General features: G+C 37.0%; 1 protein-coding gene across 1 annotated transcript; it reads left to right on the top strand.

Annotated features, from left to right (window-relative positions):
* Positions 1-6,626: 6,626 nt before the first annotated feature.
* On the top strand, positions 6,627-11,104 carry LOC132631631 (TPR repeat-containing protein ZIP4). Its single transcript, XM_060347286.1, has 6 exons — positions 6,627-7,184; positions 7,625-8,531; positions 8,926-9,115; positions 9,186-9,218; positions 9,313-9,933; positions 10,119-11,104. The coding sequence occupies exons 1-6, from the start codon at positions 6,788-6,790 to the stop codon at positions 10,743-10,745; spliced, it is 2,775 nt and encodes a 924-aa protein (XP_060203269.1). The 5' UTR covers positions 6,627-6,787; the 3' UTR covers positions 10,746-11,104.
* Positions 11,105-11,159: the final 55 nt, after the last annotated feature.

Here is an 11,159-nt window from a genome sequence, read left to right as displayed (position 1 = left end):
GAATAGCCTGGACTAGCAGCAATGAGTCAGCTTCTATGATGAAATTTTCCATTCTCATGTTCAAACACCACTCATACACCATGTTGTAGTGCCTCTGCCTCAGCCCAATTGCTGGTCCCTTTACCCATGTTTATACTGAAAGAATGAATAACCTTGCCATTATGGTTTCTGATTACACCACCTCCCCCACAGTCATCTCCTTTACAACTTCCATTAGGATTGAGCTTGATGAAACCAGGTGGGTGAGGATACCATTTGACAGACTTGATTGGCATCTTGGAATAGTTATTATTCAGTTTGTTGCAGAAGGTATACCAGTCAGCTTCTGGTTGCAGTAAGGGAAATTGCCAGTTGGTGATCTGGAAGATGTGTGATGACATATTTCTAAATGACATAGCACTGTTGAAATTGATGAAGCTGAATCTGATATTACATCTAACTTTCCAGATCTCCCAACATACCACCTGAGGAAGAATGCCTTTGACAAGCATTGCTACAGGGTTCTTGATTTTCAAACTCCAGCAATTTACCAGAATTTGTCTAAGAGGGATGTTTAGGACTTTGATCCCCAAAGGTTGACTTATTTTGGACCAAAGATCCTTAGCCAAATCACTTTGTCCAAACAGGTGCTCAACAGTTTCAATTATGTGAATAGTGCAGCAACAACAAATAGAAGGCCCATGAATTTTGAACCTTCCAATGGTGTTGTAGATAGCTTATTTTTTATGACTTTCCATGAGTGGAAATTGACTTTCAATGGGCAATTCTTATGCCAAATTCTTTTATCATGCCGGTCTCCAACTGCTTTTTTCCTCAGTAAATCCCAAGCTGATGAAACTGTAAACTTGCCTTCAGGATTCAAAGTCCAATTTGGTTTATCAGCCCTGTCTGTGGTGAAATGAATTGAAATGTGCTGTATAGCAGCTCTTATTATCAAAGGCACTCTATAACCTGCTCTATCCCAATTCCACACATCATTCATGTAGACCTCATTCAGTTTATAATTGACAGGAATATATTCTTGTGGAAGCTGTTTGTATAGGGCACCCTCTCCACTCCAATTATCATACCAGAAAGACAAATCACCTTGGCCTATTTGCCAAATTATGCTATCTTCTGTTGGTTGCTTGAGATCTTTGTAGCAGTTTATTGAGAAACAAGAAGAAGAGCTGTGAACAGAATTGCTCAAGAACTTCGATGATTTTGCTCTTTCGTTCAATCGATACTGCGACTTGGCTTAGGAAAAAGGAAAAAAAAAGGAATAGTGTTTACCCCGAATTTGGATAATCAATTAAATTTATGAGTGAGGTATAGGATATGTGGTTGAACTTTAATCTATTTTGATTGAGAGAAAATGGAGTAGGATCAGCTATGAATAATCTGAATAGTAATCGATGATTTATACTAAACGTGTGTGCCAATACATTGAGTATCGTTTGAATGAACAAATCTAAAGAGGAACACAATAAATCCGAACCAAAATCAGATACTAAGAGGGAGAGATTTATATATTTTTGCTATTACAAATGTTCTAGAACTCAAGAAGTCAACCCCTAAAAGTAGGATAATGACCCCTATTTATAGTTTTTGCCTCATGGGCCTCATACAACATAAAGCCCTTTTGAATAAAGAAAAACCCTAAAAGGATAAGGTTGGTCGTACGGTCTGATACCCGTACGATTGGCGGTACAATGTGGCAGAACGGTCTTGACGCGTGGCAATTATGTAACGGATTACCCGGACCAACGGCCACGATCAACCGGGCCAACTGCCTCGATCAACCGGGCCAACGGCCACGATCAACTCGGCTATGGAGAAACCGGACCAAATAATGTTCTTCGCTTTCTTCGGTTCAAGCACCCCTTCGGTCCCGAAAGAAATTCTAAATGCTCGTACTGGCTTCTTTCTTCTCTCGGTCCCCGGTTTTATCGATTTAGCATATATCCGATTTTTACCGTATACAAAAAGAAAGAATCAAAACTAGGTGGATTAGAAGATTATTCGTAGACCTCCTGCAAAAATCAGAGAAGAGTCCATGTCCTTGCCTCATTTTCTTCCTAATAGAGGTGAAAATTCGTAACCAGATTTTGGTGCATGAAAATCTTGAAAGCGTTCTCTAGGCAGGGGCGGATGTACCAAAAGCCAAGGTGTCACCCTGGATAAAAAATTACAGTGTATATTTAGAGTAAATTTTATGTGTTTATGTACATAAATTAACTTTTGAACACCCTCAACATATATTACAATGTATATTTAGGTTCAATTATTTTTCCAAACACCCTGAGTGAAAATTCTGAATCCGCCACCGTCTCTAGGTGTTATCTTTGTCAGTATTTTATGCTTAAAATAATACTCCAATTACTAAGAGGTATAGGACGAATTAATAGTGAGGAATATCATGTTTCTACTTAGATAGGGATAGTAGTGCAGCAACACTGCTCAATTTTGTAGTTGTACCTACCACTTTGTCACCCTCATGCCTTATTCAAGGGTGTTCGGAACTTTTTTAACCCAAAAAATAACGTTTGGAACCAAACTAACCATTCAAAAAAAAAAAAAAAACAAACAAACAAACTAGGCTTCATGCACAAAATATGTGCGTGAAAGGGCCAAAGTGTACATTTACACTTTGGTCCTTTCACGCACAGAATCTCTACGTGAAAGGCGTAACAAAAACCCACCAGAAGCCTCCCATTTCCAGCATACTCTTCTCTTTCATTCCCTCCATTTTCACCCTTTCAACACACTTTTGCACTCTCAAAAACATGTCTCAAAGTTCCGAAACTTCAAAGTTTGCTATACAACCTGATATTTGTGAATGCAGCTATTACTGTAAACTAAAAACATCAAAGACCCAAGATAATCCGAGTCGCCATTTTTGGTGTTGTAAAGTGCTCGAAATAAGTGTTTTTACATTTTTTAGTGTTTTTTTTTTTCACGTTATCCACATATTTTACTTTAAAAAACTGATTTTCTTGTAATGTTTATAGGATATGGGCGGTTGCAAACACTTTCGGTGGGAAGATAGCATTCACGTAGATAAAACGGCGGCGGTGAAGTTCAAAAATCCACTTTTTGATAGAGATACCGCGACTTCACGTATCTGTAGAGATACCACTAAGTTGGACTCGCAATTTAAGCTTGTGGAAGCTGAAGAAAAAATTGAACTTTTGGAGGTCTTGCTCAATGGTTCCGAAAAAAAAATGAATTTTGCTCAAGGCTAACCTTAGAGACGCTCAACACGAGAAAATAGCTTTGAAAGAAAAACTTAAATTGTGGAAGATTATTTGTGTTATCTTGTTGTTGTTTATTATTTATATGTATTTTGTTTATTAAGTTTAATATTTCTATGGATTATGTGTTTTACTAGTTGTACCTTTTCCCCTATAATGTAATTCGCACCCTTTATGTACTAATTTATTTGTGTTTCTTTGTTAAATTGTCAATTGTTGAACTTTTTATGTACTATTAACTCTAAGGTGCCTATATAAATTAATAATAGACTTTAACAATAAAACAAATTAAAAACATGCCAAACTAATTCAAATTGATAACTTCATCATAAAATAAAAATACAAATTAACAGCCTTAGTCCGAAACTTAAATGACCCATAATCTAAGACAGTGAGCCTAAATAGACCCTAATCGTCATCAGAATAGAAGTCCTCAATATCGTCCTCAGAACGATATTGGTGGTCTCTTAACACACATCTTTTTTCAGGAGATGTTAGTTCTCTACCGGTTGATGATGCTTGTTCTTCGGTGAACTTTAGCATGTAGAATCTACAACGTCTTGCTAACATTCTGTTGTTTTCTTTTCTAATCCTTTGTACGGCAAACTCGCAGGTTTCTGGACCTATTCGAGGCATGGTTATTGAGTACCTTGTTGGGATTGGAGCGTTGAGATTTTCCAAGTCATGAACAAGACGTTCTGATTCGGCAAGCCGATATGACCATTCTCGGCGTAACCCGCAATAATATTCTCGCGGATTTGAATATTTCACACTGTAGAAATCATCATACGCTCTATAAGAAAGTGAGGATTCAATTCGTATAGTTGAATTCACTGTTATCACTCGAAAAACTACTATGATTTGAACTCTCATCATCACTGCTATTTGGTTCTTTTGGAAGGAGTAAAGACCAAGCTACGTTTCTACTACTCGACATTGAATACGTTGTAGTCTAATAACAAAAGAAAGAGCTACTTATATAGTTTGCAAATCCCAAATACCCTCGGCGGGGGGGGGGGGGGGGGGGGGGGGGGGGTCTTTATGACCATACCTAGTTACCTTATTATAAGAAAAATGTTAATCTTCATCGGACATTTCACAGTTCGAATCCCACTTGGATTTAAATCTTGTGTTAGATTGTACACCATATTCTACCCTATGGTAACGTGTTTGCATCCGATTGTTCTCTTTGCGAAAACGATTAAGAGCAAAATTAAGCTCTTGTGGAGTTGCACGAGGCATTGACATAGCACGTTTTTGGGCGTTTAAGCCCTACTGAAGCTAACTTTTGCTCTAGTGCTTCAGCCTCCCTAACACGCCAATTTCACTCCTCTCTCATTGTTTTATTGTATTTTCGACTGAATCTTTTGTTAGGGTTATTTGAATAATGAAAATCATCATCATCTAGTTCCCATGTCCTGCCCATTGCTTCAAATATGTTTGCTGGGGTAAAACATGTAATAAAATCAAGATTATCAAATTGGGTGTAGAATGTCATGATAACTCGTTTTAAAGTGAATACTAGTTGCTTGTCAATCATGTTATATATAGTACTGCCTTTTTTGACTGCTTTATTTGAATTTAATTCATATTGCGTAACATTTCAATGCGCAATATATCATGATTTAACAACACATCATGGTTGAAAATTACAGCTTTTTTATCACACATAAAGGACCGATTTGACAACACATCATGCATGCAAATTTCAGTTTTTTTATGACACCCATGCTTGATTTGACAATACATCATGCATGCCAATTTCAGCTTTTTTATGACACTTAAAGGACCGATTTAACAATACAATGCTGCATTATTTGACCGTTTTATTAGACATTAATTCATATTGCGCAATATAAGTGTATTTACACCCCATGCTTGATTTGACTACACGCCATGCATCCCAGACTTACTTCGGAGCACTTTACAACCCCTAAAACGATGATCCAAATGTATATGTATACTTGATATAATGAGCCGATATTATTGTACGCTAAAAAAAAAATTAAGTTCTATATAAAATATTTATATTCCGACGTTTTGAAACGTGACTAATCTTCAGTCAAAGTACGAAAAAAAACTTAAAGATAACAAGTTTCCAAACTTACTTCGAGGCATTTTACAACCCCTAAAACAACGATCCAAACATATATGGATACTTGATGTAACGAGCCGACATTATTTTACGCTAAAAAAAATATTAAGTTCTATATAAAATATTTATATTCTAATGTTTTGAAACGTAACTAATCTTCTGTCAAAGTACGGAAAAAAACTTAATTTTGAGTTTGATTTCCAAAGAACAAAGATTGGGGTCGGGGAAAATAGGATTTCACGCACAGATTCTGTGCGTGAAAGGACCAAAGTGTAAATGTACACTTTAGCCCTTTCACGTACACTGTGCGTGAAGCCTAGTTTGGTTTTTTTTTTTTAAATAGTTAATTTGGTTCCAAACGTTATTTTTTGGGTTAAAAAAGTTCCGGGCTCTATTCACGGTTATTACATCTAATAATAACTAATTGCTTAAGCCATCCTTTTACTGACTCATTCTGCAAAAAACTACCCGTTAGAGTGAATGTGCTTTACATAAATTAAAAGCTCTAAAGCTCCGTTCTTTTGATTGCTTGGTTAATTACTGTATCAAATATTAGATTCTCTACTGCACTTCCTGATAGAATAATCTTCACCTGTTTCACACAATATTTGTCAAAGATATACAGTACGTACTTAAAAAGGTTAAGGGCTACTTAACGCGTATCACATGAATCGACGTAGTGACTAATGATAAAGAGACTTTTGTATTCATATGGTTAAGTTAGTGCCCGTTTGACCATGATAATTTTTACTCTTTTTTTTTTTTCCTTTATGAAATTTTATTCCGGACCATAGATAATTTTTACTCTTTTTTTTTTTCCTTTATGAAATTTTATTCCGGACCATGGATAATTTTTACTCTTTTTTTTTGCCTTTATGAAATTTTATTCCGAAATGTTGTTTGGACAGAAAATTGTTATTCCCTCTGTCCCAATTTATGTGATACATGTTACTTTGTAGTCTGTTCCAAAAAGAATGATAAATTTTTATATTTAGAAATAATTTAACTTTTTTTTTTTTTTTTATCCTTAATGAAATGATTTACAGTCACACAACTATGTATGACTTATTTTAGACCACAAGTTTCAAAAGTTTTTCTTTCTTTCTAAAACTCTATATTTAATCAAACTATATCACATAAGTTGAAACGGAGGAAATAATATATAATTTTTCGGAATCCAAAAAACTCGAAAAAGTTATTTTCACAATTTTCGGAATCACTGACAAGAATTTAAAAACTCCAATTTGTATTTCTATCCCAACACAACTCGGCTTTTTAAGATTTTTCAACTTGAAAACAAATACTACACTTGAGTACTTGTTTTCTAATTTCACAATTTTCATGTCCAAAAACCCAGGTACTACTATATATTTCCCATTTCCCTCCAAAACGCAGCACTATCACATTACCAGTCATTTCAAAATCCGCATAACCATCGCGATCGCATCACTCCTCAAATATGAAAATTGACGAATTCTCTTCTCCGGATCTCCGTCAGAACAACGATGATCTCCACAATCAACTTTGCTCTCAAATCGAATCATCAATCAAAGACATCGAAAAACACGTACCTGGAAATGGAACTGATTCCTTCTCCACTGACCTCAGGCGTAGCATCTCTCAGCTCAATTCCCTCTCTCCTTTCCCTAATAACTCTGTTAAACTCCACATCTGGAAACTCTCTTATCGCCTTTGGAATGCTTGTGTCGATCTCTCCAATGCTAACGCTGCCCATAAACACCATGAGGAACACGCCAAACTCCGTCAAATCTCAGCTGACCTTCTCTTCCTCGCTATTGACGTGTTCGGTATCCCTTCACCGGCGTTTAAATCCGCATCCTTCTTTTACAAAACAGGTGATGGAAACTATTTTATTGATAAACTCCTCTCTACTATATCTCTTGTTATTTACTCCCTCCGTCCCAATTTATGTGATATAGTTTGATTACGAACGAAGTTTAATAAACAAATAAATAAAGACTTTTGATACTTGTGGTCTAAAACAAGTCATAAATATTTGTGTGATTGTAAATTATTTCACTAAGGGTAAAAGGGTAAGTTTTAAGTTAAATTATTTCTAAATATAGAAATGCATCATTCTTTTTGGGATAAATTAACAATGAAAGGGTATTACATAAATTGATACAGAGGGAGTAGTATGAAACCTATTTTGACTATAAACTGGAAAATCTATTCCTGACTATAAATTCTATTTAGGCATGAATTAAAATACCAAATCATAATCAATTATCGTTTCCTACAATGTTGAAATATTTTTTTTTTTTTCTAACAACAGGTCTTATTTGGCATGACCTTGGTAAATTTGAACTTGCGAATTATTGCTTCGAGAAAGCTTCGGATCTGTTATTGAAAGTTAATGTCGCTAGTATTTCAGAATATGAAGAGAAAAAGCTTCTGTTAGATCTCAATATTGCACGATCACGAACGGCTTGGGAAGTGTCTGATAGAAATTTAGCGATTGCTTTATTGAGTCGATCGAAAAACGTGCTGTTTGCTGTTGCGGAGAATTATAAAGCTTTAGCTAATCAGTATTTGGTGTTTGGAAAAGCAATGCTGTCGAAAAACGAAGTTTCTGGAGTGAATGAAGCATTGAGACTTATGAATGAGGCACTGGAATTGTGTGAAAGGGGTTTGACAGTTGTTAAGAGGAAAGAGGAGACTTTAGGTTTGAAGGAACTGAGATCGAAGACGCTTAGATTTTTAGCGGCATCTCATTTGCAGAGAGATGAATTTGAGAGCGTGTTGAAATGTGTAAAGGTTTTGAGAGAGGGTGAGAAGGATCAGCATCCGAGTCTTAGTGTATTGGCGATGAAAGCATGGTTGGGATTGGGGAGGTACGGGGAAGCGGAGAAGGAGCTAAGAGGAATGGTTGTGGATAAGGGAATTCCTGAAGGTGTTTGGGTATCAGCTGTTGAGTCATACTTTCAAGTTGTGGGGGCTGCTGGTGGAGCAGCTGTGAAACGAGTGTTTTTAGGACTTCTTGGAAGGTGCCATGTAAGTGCTGATGCAGCAATTAGGGTGGTGAATAAGGTAATAGGGGATCCTTCTGGTGGTGGTGAAGAGGCAAGGTTGAGGGCAAAGGTGGTATCTGACCTGGTGTCTGATGACAGGATTCGGACGCTCTTGAGTGGAGAGGATGCTTCCAAGGAGAGAACAGCTATGCATGCTCTTCTCTGGAATTGGTATATTGCTTTCCAGCTCAATATTTCTTTCATATTCTGATCCTTGTCATTGAACTCACAAGTTATGAGTTCAAGCAGATTAAGAAAAGAAGTTTCTTTCTCAATTTGATTACGCATTACTATTAGATGTAGTCGAATGGTTTTTAAGGATTCATATAGCGGACCTCAACTAGTCGGGACAGAAGCATACTATTTTATTGAAATAGAAAGCTTCTGGCTGTTACTAGCAGCCTATCATAATTGTTTTAAAGCTGAGCAGAGAATGGACGTATAGAAAGAAAAAAGAGAGCATTGAGCAAACCTTCTTTCTGGTTTGTTTATGTTATTGCAAATGTATATAAAATGGAAATGATTTCGATGAATCATTTAACATCTACTATTGATTCTTCCACAGCGCAGCAGAACGCTTCCGATCAAAAGATCTCCAGACCAGTGCTGATATATTTGAAAAATCTATGCTTTATGTCCCTTCTGACATAGAGAGTAGAAATCTCAAAGCAAAGGGATTTAGAGTTTTATGTCTATGCTATATGGGCCTTTCACAGCTTGATTGTGCTCAAGAATACATAAACGAGGCAGAGAAGGTGCGTTCAATAGATTAAGCACATTTGGTCTCTTCAACAATTTGATCTGATACTTTTTCTTCTTTCACAGCTTGAACCGAATATAGCTAGTGCCTTCCTGAAGGTGTGATTGCTCTCCTCTCTGAAAATCTGTGTACTTGCTTGATGCTCCTAATTGTTTGGTTATGTGAAATTTGAGATATATATGTATGTTGCAGTTTAAGATCTACCTGCAAAAGAACGAAAGCGATGGTGCTATTACTCAGGTGCAGGCAATGCCAAGTTGCCTGGACTTCACCACTGAATTCCTTTCTCTAGCAGCTCATGAAGCTATTGCTTGCCGTTGTCTACCAGTTGCTGCTGCTTCTCTGTCACTTCTCTTGAACTTCTACTCCAGGGGGAAACAGATGCCAACAACTGAGGTTGTAGTTTTCAGGACTTTAGTCACGATTCTCTCTCAGGATTGTCAGAGTGATTCTGATATCCTAAAGCAGATGAAACGAGCTCATTCTCGGCTATGTGAGATGGGTGCTGACAAATTTTTTGGGAAAGGTGAGATCGGAAGAAGGGAAAGGAATTGGTTTTCAGTGAATGCATGGAATTCGGGGGTTAAAACAGGACAGGAAAACCAATATGCAATTTGTGCAGAGTTCTTTAGATTGGCATCAGAGTTTTATGGTTCTTCAATTGATGAAAAGAAAGAAGGAAACAATGTAATGGTTTGTAAATCACTGATTATGACAGTATCTGCGATAATCTCATATGAGAAGCAAAGAACGAATACGTTATCGGAAAATGAAGTGAAGGAAGCTATTTCTTTGCTAGACAAAGCAGGAAAGGTAACCAATTTCGATCATAGGATAGTTCTTTTTCCATTTATTTGCTTGCCCTTCACATTTTATTGCTTTGTTGTTTGTTATTTTGGTTCTTATCTATTGGAGCTTTCTCAGCCGCAACATAATGGAGCTATTATACTTATTATCTCCAGGACGTGGTTTTAACTGTCATGTGATGCTTGATGCAGATGTTAATGTCAAGCTCAACAGAATATGAGAAGCTAGAGGCCATCATCGAGCCTAATTTCTTGTTTGTGTACACTTGGTGTGCTTTTGATCTACATTCAAGGCTTGATGACACGGGAAGCCAACAGCTCGTCCTTATAAAGCGCTTTGCAGACTCAAAATGTTGCAACCCAAAGCATCTACTTCAGATTGGCATTGACGCTTCACAAGGACCACGCTCCAACCACGAAGTGGCCACCTTTGCATTAAGCACCTGCCTCTCTACCCTCCTGGCCTTGCCTTTGCCTGATTATGTCAGTGTGGCACTCATACTGAGGAAACTTGTTAGTCTAAGAAGCATCCATGGAGTTGATACTAATGATGATGCAACAATGGAGACGTACAAGCAAGCATATCGAATAATGGTGGGTTTGAAGGAAGGAGAATATCCGGTTGAAGAAGCGAAATGGCTTGCCATGACAGCATGGAATAGAGCAGCTGTCCCTGTGAGGATGGGGCATATGGATGAAGCAAAGAGGTGGATGTCTATGGGTTTGGACCTGGCCAAGAAAGTCCCAGGGATGCAAACATACAGGTCATGCATGGAAGATTTTGTTGCAGGGTTTGAGAAGAAATTATCAGGGGCATGATGACTGTCAAAGCACGTTTATAGAAACATCCAGACGCTAAATTCCTCTCTGCACATAAGATCATGGATAGATACTGCAGGTGCTGAAGTTGTAATTTTGTGAAAGTTGCCTATCCGGCTTTACAACTTGTGGAACACATTTACTTCGTATACTACATCCAAGGTTTCCTTGATAATAGCCTAACTTGTCTAATTTACATGAAAAAGTTGAAGCACAAAATAACAAGAGGATTAGGAGTCAAATTTCCGAAAAAACTTATTCGCAGTAACCTTCACTTGTTATAGTGTGTGTTACTTTTGGAAGGTAGATAACTTGTAATTCAATTGTTTCTAAAATAAAATGTTCCCCAATTAATCTCATTATGACATGTGAATTTGATGATAACATAATCTGGTTGTTGCATTTTCTACTTAA

The sequence above is a fragment of the Lycium barbarum genome, chromosome 3, assembly GCF_019175385.1.
Source record: "Lycium barbarum isolate Lr01 chromosome 3, ASM1917538v2, whole genome shotgun sequence".
In the NCBI taxonomy this organism is placed as follows: domain Eukaryota; kingdom Viridiplantae; phylum Streptophyta; class Magnoliopsida; order Solanales; family Solanaceae; genus Lycium; species Lycium barbarum.
Note: the sequence above shows the minus strand (reverse complement) of the source record. Positions and strands in the feature narration are given on the sequence as shown.